At 37.5% G+C, this 26,332-nt stretch overlaps 1 protein-coding gene across 1 annotated transcript; it reads right to left on the reverse strand.

Moving 5' to 3' along the window:
* Positions 1–2,195: 2,195 nt before the first annotated feature.
* On the reverse strand, positions 2,196–25,705 carry canx (calnexin). The gene is made up of 15 exons (XM_058798055.1): positions 25,584–25,705; positions 17,661–17,855; positions 17,062–17,135; positions 16,385–16,443; positions 15,926–16,067; positions 15,564–15,645; positions 14,817–15,009; positions 14,477–14,666; positions 13,623–13,736; positions 12,510–12,666; positions 11,353–11,568; positions 4,138–4,257; positions 3,928–4,057; positions 3,638–3,726; positions 2,196–2,396 (listed from the first exon to the last, which is right to left on the reverse strand). Exons 2-15 carry the CDS (start codon positions 17,850–17,852, stop codon positions 2,337–2,339), a joined length of 1,818 nt encoding a protein of 605 aa, XP_058654038.1. The 5' UTR covers positions 17,853–17,855; positions 25,584–25,705; the 3' UTR covers positions 2,196–2,336.
* Between the last annotated feature and the right edge of the window lie 627 nt (positions 25,706–26,332).

Below are 26,332 nucleotides of genomic sequence, written 5' to 3' on the forward strand. Positions count from 1 at the left end.
ATTACTGCAATATACATTTTGAAGGAAATATAATATAATCAAGTTTCATAAAAATACCAGGATGCAAAACTCTTATAAAATAAACATTATTTCTTTTGAGTGGGGGAAAAACAAAAACAAACAACCCAGACATGCTCTTTAACCAGATTAATGCCTCAGAATAAAGAAAGCGTGTTAAAAACCCCTAATTCCACATGAAGGAACACTCAAGAAACATCAAAAATCACACAGTAACACACATAGAAACACACATCAATCGTTCAAATCATTATTTTATTTTAGTTTGTGAGTAACATGATGGATTTTTCCCAAACCGTCCCAGCAAGACCAGAATCATCACCCAGACTCGTGATCTAAATTTCAGAACTTCAATGATGCCAGTAAATCACTCAATCCACTGCTTTTCCATCCTTCTATCCATCCACGCTATTAATTACCTACATTTGTGAAATTATGGTAATCCAAAAGACAAAGAAAAGAAAGACGACGACGACAAAAACAGCCCAAAACACAGGTGTACAGACAGGACATTTACAGTTGGAGATGATGCCCATCAGAGAAAGCAAAGAGAGCTATTAAGAGCAGAGCAGAGCAGCAGATATTGGCATGTGTGTGTGATTTTATTTTGCACAGTTACCTTTGAAAGTGCCAACTCTTCGTTAGTCTTGCGTTATGGCATCTCACCAGACTGTTTCGATGGAATAGGAACAGATGAGGCCGGTTTGCCATATTGAGAATTTAAACAAGTAACTTCAAGAATACTAGTGACACTACACTAGTTTACCTTAGATCAGGGTAAGCACCTAATCGTGCCCTTTTCATATCTTTGGGGGTCAAATATTTAGGGGCGGAGTTAATAACTTTAACCGCTTGCTTTACACCCAGGACATTTCCCCCCATGTTTTCTCTTTGAGTGACACTTACTAGAAAACAGAGCGTTCAATGGTGAATCTCACCAAGTCCGTGCCACGTTTCACCTTTCTCCAGAAATGCAAAAGAAAACAATACGTTACATAAAAATGAAGCCTATTTAAGCACATTCTTGTTAGTGTAATATGGGAAAATTGTATTTATAAAGCATTTATAAATAAAGGTGTTTTTGTACGGTTTCGTACAATTTATCATTTTGTTTTCTTTTGCCTTCAGGCTGAAATGTGACATGAGATTCACCCTCGAACATTTGAATTGGAAAGATCTTGCATTAAACAGTCACTTAGTCCTCGTTCTTTCGTGGCGTGAACATAATTGGTTCAATGAAATGGAAGCTGCTGCTGCTGCTGCTGCTGCTATTGGCTGGACAGGATATGACATCACAGTGAGAAAAGACGAAACGCTTCCACAGTTACCATCAGACAAATAACGCAATGAGGGCAAGTAAGTAAAAACTGTCAATCGTCCCGTTATTGGGCTGAACAGGTTAGAATCTACATCGGTTCGAGACCAGAAAACACATTTATACAGCATGATTTAGTAAAAAGTCCATTTGAATAGCAAAAAAAAAAAAAAAAACAACATTAGACAAAACTCACAGTACATTCACAGAAAAAAATATTAGCAAATCTTGTGTCCTACAAGTAAGGCAGTACACTAGAACCTACGAATCTACCTGGCATTCTCCCTGGATACCTTACTGAGCGCGTGCACCACGTCTGGCTGCGTTAAGGTCATGGTTTGGCCTTTTACTGGACGCCCAGTCTATGCCACGACAAATTGATGAACCTCATGGAATAGAAAATAATGAAAACGTCTCATTTATACTTTAAAACCTAGGTGTATATCCAAGCAATCAAGTGGCCGTTTTTGTAGTTTATAATGAATATATCCAATCAATTGCCTATCGCCTATGGCTTCTTGAGTAATTCTAGAACAAAGGTATAAAGCTGTTGGCCTGTAAACCTTACAATACCAAGTGTGCCATAGAGCGGTCATGTGTTAGGGTTCAGGAACACTGTCTGGAAGTGTGTGTGTGTGTGTGTGTGTGTGCCAGCTGAAAGTAGGAACGGGATCTTTACGCAATCGTCGGATGCACAGTTCAGGAATGGTAACAAAGATTGTGTTTCCTTTTTAGTTACGGAGAAAGTTTCTATGCTATTTGAGCGTCATCGTCACTGTGGTAACCATCGACATCCTCAAGGCCGCTTGAGGAGGCGTTCGTTTGGCTGCTGGTCGAGTGGCGGACCGCACCGTTTCGCTCTGACCATCATCATGGCGGCAAGGATGGAGAAGAAGAACGGGGAAGGACGGGACGTGGGAGTGAGGGGAGGGAACATGGGGCAGGACCGGGAGGAGAGGAGAGGAGAGGAGAGGGATGGTGGGATATAGAATCAGGAAGTCCATTAGTCCTTTCTCGGTTTCCTGCTTCTGGGAGACCTTCTCAGAATGTCGTCCTCTGATTTCTACACAAGAGAAAATTACTTTGTCAAAAAAATAGTGAACAAATGTTTTCTATTTTTTTTTTTTTTGGAAACAATTTGCAATGCATTTCTCAATCAATCACCTTTAAAGCCCTACTTGGACGGTATTTATTTCTCATGGGGTTAGTCTACAAAAATAAATTTGCAAGGCACCTTAGTGATAAAATTGTGCATTCAGATGACGTTTTATTCACGGTGAGTTTTATAATCCTACAAACCTTGGAAATGCACTTCTCACGTGGTCAGTCACATGTTCAACATTTATTTAAATGTCCTATTTAATAACAGGAAATCTGATGCACTATAGTTTTCTGTCTTGCATTTTAAATTTCCAAGTAATGCATGTCAATTTTTTAAATGTGGAAATCATCAGAAAGAAGTTAAGACACGTAACACAACCTTAGTTACACAAGGCAAACATTTGACCAGATTATTTGGTTGACAATGTGTGTGACCATGTGTGCAAAACATATTTTAAAAGTGTATTGCTTAATAACAGCCAATTTCAACGGCCTGTTTAAATTATTTTGTTCCATTGTCATCTTAACAACTCCCAGTCGCCGTAGTGGCGCATTGACTTCATATCATTCTTGTAAACAGATTCCAGCATCTCAGCAATAAAAGCGTGTATGTTTAAAATGCAGTGCAACAGTTACTGTACAGTTCTTGGCATTGGTCAAAAAAAGACTTACAAACTACTTTTAGATTGATCATATCTTGTAAACTCATAAACTTGGATTTGGACAGCAATTAATTTACCATACAACCTCTTGTTTGCCAAAAAAAACAGTACGTGATTTGAACATTCATTGAACATGAACAAAAACATTTTTACACGGGAGAAAAAGCATTCTTGATTCAGGCAGCAATTGAAAGATAAAAGACTAGCCTCTGTATAAATGTTTACAACAAACTGATTGACCTCATGAGAAACAATTATTGTTCGATCAGAAATTAGAGAGAAAAAGAAAACCACATTATCCAAAACAAACAAAATCAGGATCAATCTGGGAAAATTAAATAGCATTAAACACATCTAACTCACCCTAGTTTACATGAACACATAAAATGCTGCTGAAAACTTTGTGATGACGACAAATTGATTTCCTAAAATAAACCTGATCTCCCAAATCCACATCCAGGTGCCTTTTAAAAGTAAAAACATCAACATTCGCTTATGACGACCCATTTCCTATGGGTTTCTAGTAGCATAGATGCTCTACCTCATTGGATGTATTGTCGTCTTTTTTCTCATTTTCTGCGGCCTCCTCTGCTTCTCCTGTGGAGTCATCTTCTTCACTCTTCTTTGCTTCTGAGGGAAGAACAACACAGAATTATAGAAAACAGCTCAACCTTCATAAGGTCCAAACCCAAGTCCCCGAAAGAGAGGACAGTGCAAACAGAACTAGAACTAAAAAAAAATAGAAACTCTTCCCACCAAAGAACGCAACTGCTGTGACTGCTCGCATTTGACTATATGAAAGATTTAACAAAAGTCGTTTATCTATCAGACCTGACTCCTCCTTGGGTTCCTCTTCCTTGGCTTCCTCTTCCTCTTCCTCTTCCTCTGCTTCCTCCTTCACATCTGGCTGTGGTGCGTCTGTCTTCTTGTACTCAGCAGCAGATGTGGACTCTGAGCTCTTCTGTAAGGCGCAGGATGACATTTATTCTACAGATGCAGGCATACTTTAAGGTCAGGCTTCTTTAAATGACACACACTTACCTTTCCGGTGCAGCAGAAGACAATGATGAGCACCAGAGGCAGAGCCACAGTCAAGACGTAGACTATCCAGAGCCAGGGTCTCTCTTCAGCAGCGGTTATCATCTGATTCACCAGACCGGGCTGTTAACACACACACACACACACACACACACACACACACACGCACTTAATTTACTAACACACATGAGTAGGGCTGTAGCTATCGAATATTTTAGTAATCGAGTATTCTACCGAAAATTCTATCGATTAATCGAGTAACCGGATAAGAAGAACTTTTTCTTTATTAAAGAGCAATACTAAATATACAAGAGAAAATAAGACAGGTCTCCTAAAATGAACAAGTAATTTGTTTCCTTTTTAGAAAAATTTACATTTTTATTGCTGAAATTGCATATATTAATAAAACTAAACCCATTTAGTGCATTTAATTGCCATATTACATTCAAAATACATACATATACACACACATTTATATATATATATATATATATATATATATATATATATATATATATATATATATATTTCAAATTACTTTAAAAAGGTAAACAGTGCAACCTAAAACTAAGACATAAATCTTTACTGTCTTCTTAGAAGGCTTTGTGGCTTTTGTAAGAGGCAAACATTTGTGGGCAGGAAGCTAACGTGGAACAAAAACAAGAGTCCATACACACAACATTTATGAACACATTTTTCAGCAACATGAATTTAAAGTTATTTGGAGAATAAACCCTCTTCAATGTCTCTCTGCATACTGGTGTGTGTGTGTAATCCTTTAAAGGAGCATGTGGTTGCAAACACAGTGCACTCTATGCAGTTACAGGGATGCACCGGAATAAAAATTCTGGGCCGAAACCGAGAATTCTGGATGTGCTTGGTCGAAAACCGAAACTTCTTTGTAATAATTATTTATTTTATTCAATAATATAAAGTAGTTTTGTAAGACTTTAATTGAACTTTTAATGACATAGAATTTAAAAAACACAAGCCAATAAAATAACCACACTTTTATTGAAAGAAAATTGGACAGGATATATATTAATATTAAATATCAATGTATTATTTTTTATTCAGTTCTATGCAACAGAATCAGACATAACTGTTGTTGTTTTTGACTAATTATCCAAATAATGTATAGTCCTGCAAACAGGGTTTTTCCTTTCTCAAAATGCGGCAGAGGTGGTACCATCCTGATCATGTGCACACAATGTACCCACCCTTCAAGTGAATGAAACAAACACTTTTTACACGCAACATATTTTAGGTGTTATTATAATTATAGCTATGATTAAAGAAAATGACAATTATAAAGTTTCTCTCATCTAATGTTTTGTTATTTATTCTTAAAATAGCCTTATGAAATGTTTTATTTTTCCTCAGAAATTCTGTGTCGTGTATCTGGTTATCAAATGAAGGCATAAAACATTAATTTTATTTATCTTTAAATTATTGAAAATTAAACTTTTTGGCAAACAAAGGGGATTTACTATTAAAATTAAAACATGGAAGAAATGTTGTGTGATCATTCCTTAAAAAATAAAGTTTTCATAATTTTAGTAGTAGTAGTAGTAGTAGTAGTATGTACATTGAACAATAGTAATATATTTCTGCTGCAATGTCTTCAAATTAAACCTTTTATTTTGACAGGTTGCCATGAATTTCTTTAAATTTCTGTGTATATGACGCTAGTTTTACTCAAATTAAACGCTCATGAAGTGACTCTCAGAGCAGTTCTGGAGATGTTGTTAGTGTATTTATGTCCTCATTGAGACGGCAGACGCTGAAATCACCGCGAGTGTCACGCGCTTCAGTGTGTGTGTGTGTGTGTGGTAAAGGAAAACGCACGTCTCTGCCATTCATTCATACAGAGATATGATCACGTAATATGAGTTAATGCTCATCAGATCGCGTAAATCAGTGGGAAATGAGTAGAAATGATGATTCTGTGTACAGAAATATCAAGTAAACGTGTAAAAATATAAAAACCCTGTCAAAGCTATTATTAGCAGCGCATGTGAGCAGAGCATAGCGGAGCAGATCAGTGAAGGAGATTTGACCAGTTGCCCAGTACAGCTGTACTACAGCATGCCACCGCACGGTAACGCTACTGCAAACAGGAACAAGTATACTACATAGAAATTTCTTATCACGCGTTATTTGAGTGGGCTTAGCTTTTCCAGTGAGCATGAGCGGTAAATGAGCAGAATGCACAGTGATAGAGCAGAATATTGAACGGAGCGTCACGCAGCTGGAGGAGAGTGAAACCTGAACACTGCTGAGCGGCGCGGCATATATTTTCCGAAAATTCAGTGCATCCCTAGTAAATGGACTAAAACGATTCTTCGAAGCACAAGAATTTGCCTCGATTTTTTTTATTCGAGTTACTCAAATTACTCGAGGAATCGTTTCAGCCCTACACATGAGTACAAGAGTCTAATACAGACAATTAGCGCCATCAAACAATTAATCGTGATTAATCGCATCCAAAATAAGTTTGTGTTTACATAATATATGTGTGTACTGTGTATATTTATTATGAAAATATAAATGCACACACATGCATGTATATATTTAAGAAAAATAAGTTGTTTATATTTGAAATATATTATTTATATATAAATTATATCAATATAAATATATACAATAAATACATGTATATATATTTTTAAATATATACTGTATGTGTATGTATTTATATGAATGAATGAATGAATGATGCATTTATATAGCGCTTTATTGTGTATTGCCATACACCCAATATAATATTATATTATACACATAATAAATGTACACAGTACACATACATATAGTATGTAACCAAAAACTTTTACTTTGGATGCAATTAATTGCGATTAATCGTTTGACAGCACTACAGACAATATATAAAGGGGTGTGCACACCAAAAGCGAATTTTATTATTTGCGCGAGTAGATTACATATTGTCAATGCAAAGTTGTGAACAGATGCGAATTTGGGCCGGGGCAACACAAATGATGCGAATTGGGTGATCGCGATTGCCATGAACGAGCGATATTCGCCTTGATCACGTCTTCCGTTTAAAAATCGGGCGAGAAATTCACATGACGCACTGTCACCAAGCCAATCAGCGAAGAGCTCATTGACATACCCAGTTTGACATGTTGTTGATGTGCATGAAGACACTTCTCATTGCGCAATGTTTTTTATTCGCACAATAAACGGGAAAAACATCCTGCGAGTAATCTAGAGCAATTAACGCAATGCTAATATTTGCTTCCCTTTTGTTGTGCACATACCATAAGAACTTTACTTTATTTTTATTTCTTGCCACTATCAATAAAAGTAGAAATCAGGAAATCACATTACCCAAACGTTTCAGCTTCCGTTTACAATATTTGATATGCTTTATATATGTGCACTGATCAATGTTTATATGGGAATAAAAAACAAATGAAATCCTTTGTGAATGTGAACTAAAGTCTTATGGGTCTGGAACGAGATGAGGGTGAGTAAATGACGACACCATCATTGGGTGAACTATCCTTTTAAGTTAACCACTGAGGGTTGCGCTGTAAACCCTTCAAACCAAGTGCATCCTTTGGGCATGTGGTAAAGAGCTCGGCCACAGTCACACTGAGGCACAGGCTTCTGTCCTGACTGACTGTTTTTGATGTTGCTGTGACAAAGTCATCATGACTGATTAAACCGACCACAATCAAAGCATGAGTCCACTCAGACAAAAACCCACAGGCTTCTGCTAGGTCCTTTAGCCAGGGACAGAGCTGGCCCTCGAGTTTAACATGCAAGGCATGCCTGGAATCCACCTTTGGGGCAAAAGGCATTTGCACAGTAGGAATTCTCATGAAAGCCAGCCAAAAAACAGCTAATCCCAGAGTACATGGCGCTCAGCAGTGCCTCCCAGCACACCGACAGAACCAGAGACGTTCCCCTGGGATCCACAACCTGCCTCAGAGAGAGAGACCCCACACCAGAATTTACTTCCGAAAAAGACTCAGCACTGCCTGCTGATTGGCCGCCATGACCTGCTCATGTCTTTGCTTAACGCCTGTTTCACACATACTCTGTTTGCAGTGCGTATTTTTTTCCGCACCCATGTTAACGGATCAGAGCATTCACACTGCATGCAGTTGCGGTCCGGCAGTGCGTTCCAGGAGCAGTGCGTCTGCAGCAGTGCAGAGATCGTTTCCGCACCGAGTCTATTTTTGCTGTGCTGCATGCGCTGAATTAAAGTGACAGCGCTTTGTTCGAGGTAAAAATGAACATGGATTGACATGGAAATGTAGTAATTTCACAATAAATATATATAATTAAAGTCTACTGTGTTTCACAGGCTTTTTGGCTAGGTTTAAAACAAATAAAAGTGCACTTTTAGATAAACAAGTCAACATATGCACTTGTGTCTTGTGGAGGTAGAAAAACAAAGTTCTTTAAGACCTGCGGGACTATTTGTAATAAAGATTTAAATGTAAAAGGCACGAGAGCCGACTGTTTCTGTCAGTGGTAAGTTTTAATTTAAAATACTTGTGAAAAGTAGGCTATATGCTGTGTTTAAATGTGTTTCCACTTGCTTGAGCAACTTAATATACAAATCTAGAAGCCAAATGCATTTAATACGTTGTTTATATTAATTGAGTTTAAACGTGAATATGTCTATGAAAGATTGTGTAACTGTACTGTGATAAAAGAGGATCACAATGCTGAAAAAGCACTTTCAGTATAGGCTAACAATGTTTGGATTTGAAAAAAAAAAAAATGGATAAATGTGTTTGTGGTAAACAGCCGCGGATCAGGAGCGGACAGCAAACGTGTCCTGTGTGAAAGCACAGTGAGTCCGTGCTGCTTCTGCACCGCATACGTAACGCACACGGACTGCATACGCACTGCAGACGGAGGATGTGTGAAACAGGCGTAAGACAGCAATAAAAGATTTGGCTAGACAATTAAAAAAAAAAAAGACTACATCTTAAAAATTTTGAGACGGGGTTTGTCGTAAGACAACGTGTCAAGCGTTCAAACCAAACCACACCATGTTCTGCAGTCACACATTATTTTTTGACTGTGTCTAACAGAGCCCTGCTATATATACATGATACATCCTGTAGGGCTCTATGATTTCTGCAATGGGAAAAACAGATGGAATCACGGAATGCAGCAATAAAAATGAAATTTACTGCAAAACACAATGTCATGGAATTTGGCAAATTTTTAAATGAATAAACCAAAAGTAGGGCTGTACAATTAATCAAATTGCATTACGGTCTAGTGTCTGTGAATATTAAAGTGCAAAAAGTCTGTGTGTCTCTGTGTGAAGAAGTGTCACGGTTTCATCAACTACACACTGAAAAAATCATGACAAAAAATAAAAAATAAACTTGCGCCACATTACTGGAATTAAAAAAAAACCCCAAATAGTTAAAAGGTAACGCTTCACAATTAGGTTCCATTTGTTAACTAGATAAAAAAGTTAATCAAGACAAACTTGCTTAAGGCAATACAGTCCGTCAGAGATGGATAGATAGATAGATGCTAAGGACCTCAGAGTGGTTGCTAGGGTATTCTAGATGGTTGCCAGGGTGTTGCTATGAGGTAGCTAAGGTGCTTTGGATTGTTGCTAGGGTGTTGTTATGTTGTTGCTAGGCTAACCGGGGTGGTTGCTAGGGTGTTGCTAGGGTACTTGGGGTGGTTGCTACGGTGTAGCTAGCTCTAGGAGGAGTAGCAGTCAAAAATTTTAGTCTCAGAAGAATAATGATCGCTATAAGTTTAAGTAGCATTTCAGTAAGTTGGCCAACTTACTTGGCCAACTCAAGCCAACTTAACTACATTTAATGCATTAACTAACTTTAACTAGCAACGAGCAATACATTTATTACAGTTTTTATTAATGTTTGTTAACATTAGTTAAAAATACAACTGTTCATTGTTAGTCCATGTTAGCTCAGAGCCATTAAATAACATTAATAGATCCAAATTTATATTTGAATAATATATTAGTAAATGTAGGAATTAATGTTCGACTAAGAATAATAAATGCTTTAGAACTAATTTTTAATTGTTAGTTCATGTTAACTAATGGTATTTTATTGTGAATTCAAAAACGTTTGAATTCAAAAGTCATCACCACAAGTCATGAACCTTTAAAACAAAACCTAAGAAAAAAAAAAGAAAAACGTAGAACTTGGAGAAAAACAACAGGGCCCTAAAAATGTTATTTTTGTTAAACATTTAATAAACCGTCTTTAAATTGTGTATGTTTTCAATTGATTAGCGATGCTTTTACAGAAAATAGAATCCAGAAAAAACGAAAATGGAAAAAAATGGAATTGGGGGGAAAAAAGATTTCATAGAGCACTGTGCATGTCAGTGAAAAGGTCACTTATAGCTCCAGACAGCCAGAAATTCATCATGCATGAACCCAGGGATTGGGCCACAGTAGTGGCTCATATTGAGGTCTGGACAGATATTTACTGCAGTGTAGAGATTCAGAGGTTAGACGTGGGCTGTGTGAAGGGCACAGGGGGACGAGGAGCTGTGGCCTCGCTGTGTGTGTTTGCTAGAGATGCATACTGAAACGGCAGATCCGTGTGTTCATGTGTACTGAGTGAATGTGTGTGGGTTGATGAGGAGACCGCTCCACGCCCTGTGGAAGAACGTGGCTGGTTCAACTGCCTGTGTTGTGTCATGTGAGAAAGTCTCAGGAGTAAGTGGAAACAGATTTTCAGAGCACTGCTGAGTGCATCGCCACACACAACTAACACACACGGCATCCCTTACAACAAACGAGTCCGGAAAACAAGAAACACAGATGAAGGAAAAAATGAGGAAGAAAAATAATTCCACAATTATGACTTCTTACTACTGGCATAAAGTCATATAGAGGTCAACAGCAAATAAAAATCTAGGTTAAAATTTTAACAAAAAAACAAAAACAAAAAAAAAAACCTTGGCAAATCCAGGGACTAATCCTACCTCATAAGCGTTTAATGTATCAGCCTAGCAACTGCTTCCTGGTGTAATTACAAAAATCTGTGCACACTGTCTCCAGGAAACAAAGTTAGCCAATCAGACTGCAGCTTTTGATATAGTTACTGCTCATTTTTTGCATGCAAAATGCACTGGATGAGGATATGCCTTTTTTAGTTAACTGTATGCTCTCATCTCACTGCTGAGTGCCTGACTGAAGGAGAGGTAGACAAGATAAATATAGATGTTTCATACCTCTGCGGCTCCCTCAGCTGCTTTCTTCAGACCCCAGCCATCAGCCGCCCATCGCTCGGCCACATTACGATCAGAGGTTACGAAGAAGTTGTCAAAGAAGATATCAGAGGACATGGACCAGAGCTCCAGACCGACGGCGCTGAATGGAGTCATACGGAACGGGTGCAGGTCCTCAAAGAAGTCTGGGTTAGGGACCTTCCTGGGCTTCCACACTCCCTGACAAATAAACAAGCGATTAGACGTTTACATTTTCAGAAGAAAACACCCTTAAGTTCAGCACTCAGAGTTAGGGCTTTATTTAAATCAATACTCCTAAAGCTCTCGGACTCAGAAATCACCTCTAATAATAGGGCTGCACGATTTGGGGGGAAATTGATTTTCTTGATAAAAACTGATATTTAAAAGTGATAAAATGCGATTTAAAAAAATCCAGGTTTGCTGTGCTTGTCTGTAGGGCTGCACTATTTGCTAAATGTTTGTGATTATATCAATATGACTATAAAATAATAACAATAATATTATATAATTTATTATTACCTAATATAAGAACGATAAGAATTACTACTATTGCAACATCAATAAATAAAACTAAAATACTAATAAAACTATAAGAGAGCATTTAAGAAAAATTAAATAATTAATTTTACATTATATAATGTTAATAAACAGCATTTACTGTGAACCCAGCTGCTCTGAGACACTGCAGAGACCAGTGGATAATGAGCTGCTCGCATGTAAACGCACATTCACACCAAGAATAATAAATACAACAATTATATTAGCGTTTACACCAGAGGATGATAACATTTATTATCATCACCACTTTAAAGAGATAAAGAAGTGCATTTTTAAATTGTGCGCACTTATAAAGATATAAATGGGCTTAATTTTAGCCCTCTGATTTGAACACGCCGTTGGAAGGGGCGTGTCTGCCGTGTAAACTCCCACTGTTATGATTGGCTAAAATCTTTGCATATGATACGTGCACTACATGTGGAACTTTCTCAAACTTTTCGCAACATGATTTCTCCATCGACCCCTTTAAATGCTTAATCTTTTTAAGCATTTGCAATCAATTGCAATTTTGGTTTTATTAATCAAAATGCAACCAAATGCAAAATAAATCAAAAACAAACAAAAAACAAGATGCTAATTACCTGATAATTAGGGTTGTCAATCATTGGTGGCTTCCACTTGCCCTTGTAGTTGGGGTTGTCAATCATTGGCCTCTCCCATGGGCCGCAGCCGGGGGCGGTTTCACAGACGGGATTGGGGATCTGAGGTGCTTCCCACTCGCCATCCATATCCTCATCCCTAAAAGAGACGAGCACAGATGTAGTGCAGTTATGAAAGAAAGCCTCACACACGACATGCTCCTCATATTTCTATTTCAGCTGCTCTCTTGGTTAAGGCTATAATTACAAAAATTAAATCTAGATCATCACCCCAGGAGTCCTAATTTCTTCATTAAAATCAGCTCACTTCACCACTGTCCAACACATAATCACTCAGTCTTTTACATGATACAGAGCGATCGTGCGTTCATTACAATGCAGCTCATTTGTATTTATGTCTCTATAATTTTACATTTCCAGCGATATCGTCAACTTGATTGCACAGATACCGTTTAAACTGAATGGAGCGGGATGATGATAGCACTGAATTCAATGATGAACTGCCTTTAACTGAAAACTGAGTGTTTACTATTGTCCTTTTGCATTATTGACGCACTGTTTTCCTATTTGATGCTGTAAAGCTGCTTTGACACGATCTGTATTGTTAAAAGCGCTATATAAATAAAGGTGACTTGACTTATGAACAATCACACAGCCAAAGTTTTGCTATATAGTATATATCAGTTTACGTAAGTATCAGTACGTATGCAGGTAAAGTAGGATCTACTGTCTATATCCAACAATTAATACAAAAAATATATATATATATTTTAATATATTCATATTGTTGCTAACTTTTTAACTGAAATAAAAAGTGAGTACAAAAGTAATTTTGTATATCGCAATTTGAAAGGATTATGAAAAATAGATTTTTATTATTATTAATTAAAATTTTTATACAAGTATCTCCAGAGGTGAAAGTTATATTTTGATAAATGATAAAAAAAAAAAAAAAAAAAAAAAAAACAACTGTTTTTCAGTAATTGTGTTTTTTCATAATTTTCCGTAATCGTGCAGAGTAAGACCAAAAATATTTCTTTAAAAGTCTTCAGAAAATCATGTGAACTTTTATTAATGTAATGGAGAAAGTCTCACCAGTCTTCTGGCTTGAGGGCATCAGGGTCACTGATGTACTCTGGCTCATCGTCCAACCAGCCGTCGGGTTTCACAGCATCTTCATCAGCAATCTTAGCAGGAGCGTCTTCGTCCCTGAGTTACAAACACATCAAATTATAAGGATATGGACAAAAGGTGATGCTTCTAATCCCCAGTATAACGCACACAGATATTCATTGTCCAAATACCCACACTTCTTGGCGTTCTTGGCCACTTGAGAGCGCGTGTGCGCGACAGAAGTAAGTGCGCAAGACTGTCCCAGGTCTTCAAAACGCCAAAGCGCAGTGCCCTTAACTCACACTATCTCCAATACCGCTCCGGAGCGCTATTTGAGGCTTAGTGTATCCCATCATGCATCATGTTCTGGAAATAAATTGTGGGACCTTTGCCGAGATCTTGTGAGAAGTCACGGAAACCTTTCCAATGCAAGTTAAATATTAATATTATAATTAGATATTACATATAATTTGGTTGAAAAACAAAAGTGTTGCACGTTTCATTGGTGCAAAGATGAGTAGTGGTTATATTTTGTACAACATTTGCAACTGCTTTTTATCACTTAATTAGAAGCACCACAAATTAAATTGTGTCATGTTATAGGGACTACTGAACAAGCATTTAGAAGTTGATTTTAAAATGCAAAGCATTTAAAATAAAACTAAAGCTATGTAAACACTACCCGATGGGATGCACTTATAATGAAAAGTTCTACACGCACTTGTGGTCTTCATCCTCACTTGGGCCAAATACAGGAAATACATCATATAAGTAGTCAAGTGCAAAGCTCGCAAGTGTGGGTATTTGGACAAGGCAAAAGACTCTCTCCGCCTCACCAGTCCTCGGGTTTGACGGCATCTGGATCCTGGATCTTGGGTCTCTCATCCCAGTCCTCTGGTTTGTGGTCATCAGGGTCCTCGATCTCGGCTGGGGGGTTGATGGGGGGAGTCATATCATTCAAGAGACTGCCGCTGTTCACCACCGTCTGGTCGACCAGGATCTCAAAACTGTTATCAGGGTTCAGCACTGCAGGAAAACACATTGACACACATGAGAAGACCATAAAAATTCTGTCCAACTTTCATATTTGATTTAGCAGACAGGCTAAACAAACGTGTAAATTTACTCTGACAGTAGGTGGCGCTTTTGGAAGCAGGATGAGGTGCGTATTGTTACCCAGTGTGTAGAGGTGAGTCTTCTTGTCGGTGTAGTATGTGCGGAGGTCAGCGTCTGGCTTCTTAGCATGCTTCTCCTCAAACTCGCCAGTTTTTGGGTTCTTGTGTCTAAAGATGAAGTGCAGTTTGTAATCCTCACCACACTTATCAGGCCCAAACATGATGGTGTATGGAGTCTTATCCACAAACTCCTCCTGTGAGGACAGACAGGGAAGAGTGAGGTGAGGACACATTAAATTCATATGCATTAAGTATCGTGTCCAGCTCATATGCTATCAATAAACTATATAAATACACAGCCATACAGGCACTGATTCTAGATATATCACAACAGGTCAGCACTAATTAAATACAGGCGTAAAAGGCTCCAAAAGGTTTTGTGATTGGATCACTGAACCCATACATGGTGGTAGTCAGAAATGCATGAGACCACATCACGTGTGTAATGGAGATGCCCTGGACTGCAGAGTAACACTCGTTTACTGTGATCATTCTGGGATGTGTAGTAAGAATGCGCACAAAACGTCCCAGCATTGTACCAAATCACACAGATTACATTTACTAAATGCACGAATAACTGGTAACACTTCACAATAAGAAACAGGGCCAGAAGTCACATCTTCACATTTCAGCAAATTGACAGTCTAGGTTAGTTTCCTACAAATTTAAACATATTTCAGGGCAGGTATAGCAGGAACTATTGCAATTTATACTGTCACCTGCACAATAAATATATAGACCATCTTACCAAGTCAAGATCAGGGGTTTGAGACAGCAGTTTAACATAAGCGCCGCCACAGTCAATGCCAGTCTGGAAGTTCACTTCATACCTGAGGAAACATGGCACATCATTAGCATTATTTTTCATTGGTGGATTTGGATTATTTGAGTGTATGGTTTCATTATCTTCTTGAACTGAGCTTTATTTTCAGGCAATGTCAATGTACTTTAATACTTGAAAACGCAAAGCAAATATGTACTTTGACATGAGATCGCTGGCAATTTCCAACTCCCATTTCATAAAATTTTAACTACAATATTGTCTTTATACTCATTTCATCTGGACAGGCCAGAGTAAACTGCATACCAAGAGCAGACATGAATACTCACTGGATGATGAGCGGTTTGGTGTCAAAGGTGAAAGGTCGCAGTAGAAGAGCAGAGATGGCGTGATGCTTAGCTTTAGATTTCAACACCAGACCTTTATCGCCTGGGAGTTTAGTGTCCTTCATCTCCTCAACCTCCCATTTACCTACACGCAAAACAACACACCACAACCTCAAGATCACCTCACACATGCTCAGCTCATGTGTCGTCTGCAAACTACTTTTATATTAAATGTCCAATTCAAACAAATTTAAACTATTTAAATAAAAACATCTTTAAAAAGTCAGAAACGACACATAACATAGCCTGGAACATTGTTCTGTAATTTTTTATTTTTTTTATTTTTTTAAATATATATTTATAGTGTTGGTCTTGTGTTTTTATGCTAAACAAATCATACAGGTATCCACACCTTTTCTCAACTTCAGATGAGCAGAAAATGAAATAGCATATGAAACTTACCATCATATTTTGCAATTTCTTCATCGATGCCATCTTTCTTGGCCTGGGATAAAACCCATCTAGACAGGAAACAAACAAACAAAAACAAAAACAATTCAACAACATAGAAAAATACTTGACAAAGAAAGGCCCTTTTTTCTCATATTTATGACAAATATCTTCAAATGTTACACTACTGTTCAAAAGTTTAGGGCTGGAAAGGCTATTATAGGCTAATTTAGCACAGCAGCATTAATTTGATCAGTAAAGACTTTCGTTACAAAATTAACACTGTTCTTATGAACTTCCTACTCTAAGAATCTTAAAAAAAAAAATAATAATAATAATATCATCCAGGATGACCGTTTTCAACATTGATAATAATCAGAAATGTTTCTTGAGCAGAATGATTTCTGAAAGATCGTGTAACACTGAAGACTGAAGTAATGATGCTGAAAATTCAGCTTTGCATCACAGGAATAAATGACATTTTAAAATATATTCAAACAAAAAACATTTTTTATTGTAATAAAATGTCACAATGCCACTGTTTTTAAAAAAAATTTTTTTAAAGAGTATAAGAGACTCAAAAACACCTTTAAAAATTTAACAGACCCCAAACTTTTGAACATAATTGCATTTACGACAGACATTTTCAATATATGCTCTCTCTGTTGTGAGGATAACAGACATCTTACCCATGAAATGTTCCTTTATCGAATGACTCCGCAAAGTAGTGCTCTCCCATCGGCTCTGGAGCTTTATATGTCACCTTCAATAAAGACGTTTGGGGAAGATGTTAACCTAGTTGCACCTGCATAATACTGTTTTATATTTAACAACATTTAGGCTTGTTACTAGGAAGATATAGAGTCATATGGGTTTGGAATGATATGAGGGAGAGAGTAAATCTGGACATAATTTAATTTTTATGTGAACTGGCCCTTTAAGTGACATGATTAACCACTGGCAGATGAAATACCTCGAACAAACACAGACCACCAGTGCTCTAGCTAAATCTCAATGATATCTTCCCAACAAGCATCAAGTCTCATTGTTCTCGAGAAATTTAAGTCAAGGGTCACTGATGTGGATGCTATTTTGAGTTGAATGTACGGCACTGAGGTGTTAATGAGCTGTTTTAGGTCGTCACCAACATCCCCTCCCGGATCAACATACGAGTGATAATTCAGCGGAATGAACTGAGAGCTACACGTTCGACCGTTTAAGCATGAAGATCCTGGTGTGTTTTTCAGATTTCTCAGCCAGCCTCAGTCTGAGCAGGTCTCGCTCTTACCTTGGGCACTGGTGGGGAAGTGGGGGCTTGCTGTGCCTCTTCCTCAACATCTTCCTCTTGCATGTCATCGATGGCATCTTCCACGTCCATCTCCATTTCATCGGCCTCCTCCTGTGCCCTCACGTGACCCATGAGGCCCAGACACAAACTCAGAGAGAGCAGCGCCACACATAACCGCATCTTCAGCTCCATAGTCTACAGACACAAGAGGGAATGAATTAGACATGGGTCAGGACAGTCCGCTAGTTGTCTAGCAACTCTGATTAGTTGGTTTATAAGGATGTAACGATTCACTCAACTCACGATTCGATTCACGATTTAAAAAAAAAAAAAAAGAAAAAGAGATTTAAGACAAATTATAAATTAAATGTGTTCTTTTATTATTGCTTGGACAAAATGCAGCACGTTTCTTTGTGAAATTGAAATATAACACTATAATAATATACTAATATAGCACTTGCATATTATTGCTCTTTTGTTGGTTTTGATTGCTTCTATTCTCCTCATTTGTAAATCGCTTTGTATAAAAGCCTCTGCTAAATAACAATGTAAATATAATGTAAATGTAAATAACAATAAACTGAAATTTTAAAACAAGCTCCAAATCAAATAAATAACAAATTAGAGGTAACCACTGCATTTTAATCATGATCCAAACAAAGATGCATGCAGCATGAGCAGTTTTTAATCTAAATTAGACTGTATAATTTCAAAATTTGAAGCAAAAACAGAATGGTCTGACTTCAGTTTTGTGATACTACTGTATCTGCATGAAATGAAACAGAAGAGGAGCTGAATGCAGATTCACTCTCTGCCAGCAGGTGGCCCTTTAAGCGTTTCCGCTTTAAACAAAGCAGCGCTGCACTTATACAGAGGTAAGATGAAAAGAAAAAATACCATATAATCTTTTCTACAGACAGTAAGCTCCCCTCAGACATACTTTCATATAAACTCCTACCCCTAATTGAATCGCGATTTGTTTAGCATCTCAACCGATTTGAATTGTCACATATATGAATCGATTTTCAACCGTCTCGAGGATAATCGTTACATCCCAATATGATGTTGGTTGTGAGTTTTCTTAAAGGGATAGGTTCATGCAAAAAATGAAAACTCTATCATCATTATTCACACTCAACAGCTGATGGTCCCGCTGACTTTCATAGTATGGAAATACACTGTGGAAGTCAATGGGACCAACAACTGTTTGGTTATCCACATTCTTCAAAACATCTTGCGTATTCAAGAGAAGAAAGAAACTCACACAGATTTGGAACGACATGAGGGTGAGTAAATGTTGACAATTAAAATTTTTAGGTAAATTATCCCTTTAAAACATGAAGGTTTCTTTAAAATTGATAGTTTTTGAGACAATATATCAACTAGTAGAAGTCTGAAAATGTGTAGATTTGCACATCCTCAAACAATCAATCAATTTTCTGGAAAACCATCCAACATTTTCATCAAGACCTACTTAAACTAAAAACGTTCTCTCAGCTCTTCCAGTGTAAAATCTCAGTATGATCATGCTGGCGTGAACATCTACACTAGACACTGTCACTATAACAGATTGAACAAATGAAACAGTTCATCACGTTTACCTGTGTGTGTTAGGGTCAATGACTGGACGCTTGTCTTTAAGGCTCAGACAAACCAAACCGACATCAAAGAACTAGCAGCAATGAAAGGAAATGTACTGTCGTCTCACAATGTCTGTATCTGGGCCACAAAGTTGAGCTTGAACAAATACAAAGACCAACTGTGCCTGTATGAGAGGAAATAACTCTCCATACCAGCAGGTGTCTAAGCTGATTCGCTGAGCTAAACAGCCAATCAGAGTGATCAGTCTGACGAGCTTCGCCAACAATTCAACATACTCAATCGTGTGAATAGAAACTTAAAAAAATTTGAAAGTCGGTTACACTTTATTTTAGAGTATGTGTACTTACAGTGCTACCCATGAAAATACTGGTAATATAAGGTAACTACATGGGTTAAGGTTAGGTTTAGGGGTAGGTTCAGGGTTAGTACCTAGTTATTGTAATTGCTATAAAAAGTACACTGCTGTTCAAATGTTTGGGATAATGTTTTTTTTTTTAAGTCATGTTCATGAAGGTGCATTTATTTGATCAAAAACAGTAATACTGTAAAAATGTATTACAATTTAAATAATTGTGCTCTATCTGAATATACTTTACAATAATTTATTTCTGTGATGCACTACTCCAGTCTTCAGTGTCACATGATCCTTCAGAAATCATTCTAATATGCTGATTTATTATCAATGTTGGAAACCTGTGATTCTTTTTTTTTTCCAGGATTCTTTGATAAATAAAAAGTTAAAAAGAACAGCATTTATTTAAAATAGAAATCTGTTCTATTTTCCTTGCTGAATAAAACTATTAATTTCTTTACTAACCCCAAACTTTTGAACGGAAGAGTATATTGTTACAAAAGATTTGTATTTTAAATAAATGCCGTTCCTTTAACGTTTTATCAAAAAATCCTGTATAACAGGTCCAAAAAAAATGAAGCAACACAAATGTTTCCAACACTGATAATAAATCAGCATATAAGAATGATTTCTAAAGGATCACATGACACTGAAGCCTGCAGTAATGATGCTGAAAAACCAGCTTTGCATCACAGGAATAAGTTATATTTTAAATATATTAGAACAGAAAACTTATTTTATATTTCAATAATATTTCACAATATTACTGTTTTTTTAAACAAATAAATGCAGCCTTAATGAGCATAAAATCATTAAAATATTTTACTGATGTACAGGTGCTGGTCATATAATTAGAATATCATCAGAAATTTGATTTATTTCACTAATTCCATTCAAAAAGTGAAACTTGTATATTATATTCATTCATTACACACAGACCGATATATTTCAAATGTTTATTTCTTTTAATTTTGATGATTAGCGCTTACAGCTCATGAAAGTCAAAAATCAGTATCTCAAAATATTAGAATATTACTTAAGACCGATACAAAGAAAGGATTTTTAGAAATCTTGGCCAACTGAAAAGTATGAAAATGAAAAGTATGAGCATGTACAGCACTCAATACTTAGTTGGGGCTCCTTTTGCCTGAATTACTGCAGCATAACTTGCATTGTTTCAGTTAAATTGTTTTCATGTGAAATACAAATTCAGTCATATTAATAACCTTAGGCTGCTTTTAGCCTTACGCTGGAGTTGGTGCACTTTCCGGCAATGAAACTAAGTGAATAATTAAATAAATTACCATGATAATATTGTGCATCAGCGATCTCACAGGCTGATGATAGTATGATGTGACAATTGAGCATATCGCCCAACACTAGTGCACAGGTGCAGATGTAAAGAGGCCTGTCGCTACAGACATGTAGCAGTGGACATGTTGCCATCTCAGGGTCCCCATGACTCTGGTCGCTCAGCGATGGCAGAAAGGCGGAGTTCTGCAGCATCAGCCCCTTTTCTTTAATAAGATTTACCCCAATGAGATTACACACACACACACACCCCTATATCAACATGTGCAAACACGCACTCCTCTAAAAGAACCAGCATTTTACCATAAAACGTGTTTTGTGGTGCATAAAACCAAGCATTTGCCCTCTATGTTCACCATAAGCATCATTTCAACTTAAGTATCATCTGGAGTGAGTTAACAGAAGCAAATATAAATACTCTAATAACCACCTCAATTTCACTCCATTACAAGACACACAAGCCCTTGCTTTCTTTTTTCAGCGTAAGCATGTGATTACTGTCATTCACCTCAAGAGCAGAGCTTTACAGCGCTGTCAGATCATTCCTCAGAGGTAAGTAAACACTGCAAAAAACCTTAAACGGGCAACACAGTCATGTTTGAACACACGCAGACGGTGTACCCCACAGACTGTTGTGCTAATGAGCTTAACACACTCAGGATTAGTGCGACTGAAGCAACGGTGCCAACAGCGTCCGATAACAACACATCACCATGGCACCCAAAACAAAACAAAACCACTTTCACTGGAGTACACACAAACTACAAGACATGACCAACCTCACAAACAAACCACAACTTGGGCTGCACGGTTTGAGGATAATAACGAAACTGCGATTTTTGTGATAAAAAACGAAAAAAACAATTAACAAAAGGCCTAAAAAAAACCCCCCCAAAAAACAAAATTGTTCATATGAACATATGAAATAAATTTCACAAATATTGATGTTTAGATAAATATGACAAAGACAAGATTATTAACAGCATAAGCATCCAGTAAATGTAGTTAGATGAGATTTAGTTGTCTACGGTCAAGAAAACATTTAAAGGTGAAGAGGACATCTCATCCCTGGGGCATCTCACCCCATCTAATAGTGTTATATCAGACATCTGCCACCCTGCTCTTGAGATATCTGCCATAAATCACCCAGATCAACCACTACTGAGCAGTTCTAAACTATAAACACAAACAAATCAACTTAATACTGCACTGAGATCAGAGTCAGACCAACTCAAGCTAAGCTTGAGATTACAGAGAAAAAAAATGCTAAGAGCATGTGTTATCAAATCTCACTGAACTGAAGAGAGAAATTCACTTGAGGCTGATCTTTAGGAGCAGGACATTAGAGTTGAGGATCCCTGGGGCTACACAGGATGGAATGTGTGTGTGTGTGTGTGTGTTTGTATTGTAGTGGGGTTGGGGGTCACAGGATACACTCCTGACCCATCTGTTGCTCAGTGAACGTGTGGGGGTAGAGCGATTACAGACAACACACAATGCCAGCACTCCATCATCAGCACTATTAAAGCTAATCAGCAGTTAACTTTAGCATCTGAGCTAAACCAACGCAAGACATCAGCAAAATTAAACAGAGCATTTAGCAGAGACCCACCGACTCATGCAACACTTGTTAAATGAAGATCACTGTTTTAAACATTTTTTAAAAAAATCAGAGGAACACTAGGATTTTTTGTGCTTAAAATGACTAATATTAGTAAAAAATGCTAATAGTAAAACTCACTGTTTCTCCTTCTTGAAAGACCGAAACACTGTTTTAGCAACATGCTTTCAGAACAACATGCCATTCGAATGAAGACAGTCTTTAAAATGATTAGTGCACTACAAATAAAAGCAAAAACCTCAATTTTTTTTTTTTTAAATCCCAAATTTTGAAGGTCCCAGATTTTTGGACCACTCGTACTAATTAAATTAACACTATTTTCACACAATATTTACTCAAAATTCACATTAGTTCAAAGAATAATGTGGAGAAATTGACAATTCTCCAGTTGATTTAGAAGCATTTAAAACACAGCACACACAAACACAAGTGGGAAGTAACACCTCTGTTAATCGTCCAAGCAGACAGTTATCGGCCAATATCAGCCCATTAATTAGACTGAAATACATCACTACAGAACAAACTCATTTCTACAAAGGATCATTAGAAGGGGTCTAGTGGCTCCTGTTTGCACACAGAAGATTCATTAGTTCTGGACTGGACTCCATCCTGCCCCCTAAACAAACAATTGGGACTGAAAGAGGAAGGCATTCAACACTGCAGTGCTAACGGACAGTGAGCTGCTTCAAATCCAGTTTGAGCCGAGATCTGCTCCGCTGATTAAATACGACTGATCCATTAGACCCGCCACAGCACCCGCTGATGAAGCCCACAGGCTCCGACCGATCCGCCCATATCAACAGCTCCGATCAGCCAGTCTTCTCTGGTCACTGCAGCGTTCCGTGGTCAGGTAGCTTTGCGTAGTGACTGACAGACTGTATAAAACACTTTCCTACAGAGCTGTGCTAGTTTCATCGCTCTTTCTTTTCACGTGACAAAATATTATGTTGTAATAGATAATAAACGAATTATGCACAATATATAATGAAATATGACTTTGCTACACTGTGAATATCACAATGATTTTCATGGTTATACATGGCCATTAAGATTTCTCTTTAAACTAGTTTCACAATCAGTCCTTTTTTCCTCTGACTCGCAAGTCCTATAAGAACCAGAAAAAACATAACTTCTGCAGGAATTGCTGTTGGAGTTGGTAAGCATAATTAATTTCATTTAATGAGTTAAAACTGTCTAAGCGAATCAATTCAAATCAATCTATCAGCTGAACTCTGAATGATTAGTTTGCATCATTAAACTCAAAAAGCTTTTTTGTTAAAATCTGATCATTTTGGCATGAAATGAACATTCACTATTTTCTAGATGCATGTTATAGAAGTCATTGTGACAATTCATCCGTGCACAGGTTTTATTCTTTTATTCATTCATTCACGCACCTTGTCATTTTTAATCAAAATGTCATAGCTGGTACTTGTAAAAACATATTTAGATAAAGAACAACACAAATGATCTATCACAACATTTCAGAATAACTTGGATGATTATCGTCACAATACCAGTCATGTACAGTCGGCCAGCTGTCTTTGCATTATAAACATCTTCAGGTTGATATAAGACTTGATCATCACGCTGCAGTACATTCTGCAATAACAACCGGTCGATTGTGTGTTATATTTGTTGTTTATACAACTCAAAGTGCTGGTTAAATGATTGTCCAGAGCAGGTGCTCGTTATGTCAGACTTATATGTGGTCCCAGCATAACCTAACCAGGGGTTTGGTCAATTCAGCACTCAATAGTGAATACATACACTTCCAGAACACATGGTTAAGCCTCTTTACACTCGAGTGCCACAGATCTGGGCTTGAGACGATGGGGGAAGGTACCACAGACCTTCTACACACACAACCTTCCCAGAGTGCACCAGTGTGACTCAATGCCTCTGAGCAGGATACAGACCATAAAAGCGAATAGATAAAACTGCGTAGATAATTCAAATGACCTAGTTCATAGATATCAAAGACAAAGGAACTTGAATGGCAGTGTTAGGGAAGTGTTAAACTCCTTGACAAGAGTTACCACCAGGAAACTGATCTTTTGGTTAAACATAAAGGGCAAAGTTGAGCTCTACATTCGAAGTGCCAGAATCCGAAAACATGTAGTTACATGTTAACAAGCCACTCTTGCTGAGATTAACTGCATGATTCTGTTAATGTAAGCAAATGAGAAGTCTTATACCAAGTGTTCTTTGGTTTTAATATAACCAAAATTCATTTAAGTTTCTAGCCCATGCAAATGTCAAGAGTATATCTCGCGTGACCTCTACCTTTCCTCTTAAAGGGCGGAAATGACGGTTCAACTGACATGTGCGGCTCTAGTTCAGCCGGTTTGGCTTTTCCGCATTAAATTATATCCCCCACACTGCCATGCTATTCCATAAACCACCAATTATGAACTCAAACCGAAAGCAAAAGATTAGGTTGAGTAATATTTAAGACCAACATCATGCTATGTGCATATCTGTGCGCTATATATTTAATATTAGACACACCTACGAAATCGTACATCTAACTTTACTTACAAATTTAAATTTTATATAAAAATGAATTAAACCTTACATATGTGTGTATACTCATTTTAATATGCAGAGGTCAGAGCAACTTAAAGTAAATCGGTCACCGCATGTTTGACTAACTTCATTCAATTAATTCGCAAATCTCTCTCAGCAGCTCTGCCCACCCCCAACATTTGATAAAGACCTCACAAACCGCACTTCAGCTTTCATCTCACTCCGTTGACAAGAAAATCACACGATCAATAACGTGAAGCGGGTTTCTGTGATGGGTTTTGATTATACGGCTGATTTTATTGACATGACACCTGTATCAGTTAGCTTAGCTCAAGCAGCTAACTGACGAACTAGCCTTTAGGTCTACGCACATATTCTCAGTTTAACACTCGAGCTGAACCATACAATCCCGCTTTCTTACAATAACACATCGGCAAACCATACTGCACATGAACTGAAAGGCACACAGGTGTAGTAAAGCTGATATTTGCAGGTTTAGCATACTCACCCGTACACACTGATGCAGCACTCCGCCTGCGACTCTAGCGCGTCACGTGTGGCTATGGACGAAAAGTCCAGAAACAGAGGCTCCGCCTTCCACGCGCATCCGATTGGCTACTGTACTCGGCGTAGACACGCCTCTTAGACATTGCGAGATGGTGATTGGACAGATCTTACGTCTGTCATGGACTGAGTTCTCCGCCTCCGACCTGCACCTCGTGGACACCGCTGATTGGCCGTCGAGGACAGGGAAATAGACGCTTATTGGACACATCACAGTGGAAGTGAAAGATGACGGATCCTTGGGAAACAGTCAAATAGCTACTTTTTATTAAGTAATCTCTTAAGTCACACAACAATTCCGTAAGAGCTTGATTTCAACATTGTGTTTTTACCTTATGTTGATTCATATTGGAATCACCTGTTTGGAAAAAGGTTTGGTTAATACCTAATCAATATTTAATTACAAACAAGGTAAAGGAAGTATCATTCAAAATTATACACAGGATTTACCCAGCCAAATATTATTTGGTAAAATTTAAATCTGATATTGATTTTAGTTGCTCCTTTTGTGTCAGTTGCCCTGAAACTGTGGTGCATTTGTATTGGCATTGCCCTTTTGTAAAAAAAAAAAAAAATTGGCAAAATGTCTGATTTTATTGTCATTTTGTTTTGTTTTGGAAATATGTATTATGTGGTATCTTAGAGAACAGCAGAGAAAAGCACAGTCACGCTTACATGATAAATCTTATTTTT

The sequence above is a fragment of the Onychostoma macrolepis genome, chromosome 14 (genome assembly GCF_012432095.1).
Source record: "Onychostoma macrolepis isolate SWU-2019 chromosome 14, ASM1243209v1, whole genome shotgun sequence".
NCBI classification, from domain to species: Eukaryota; Metazoa; Chordata; class Actinopteri; order Cypriniformes; family Cyprinidae; genus Onychostoma; species Onychostoma macrolepis.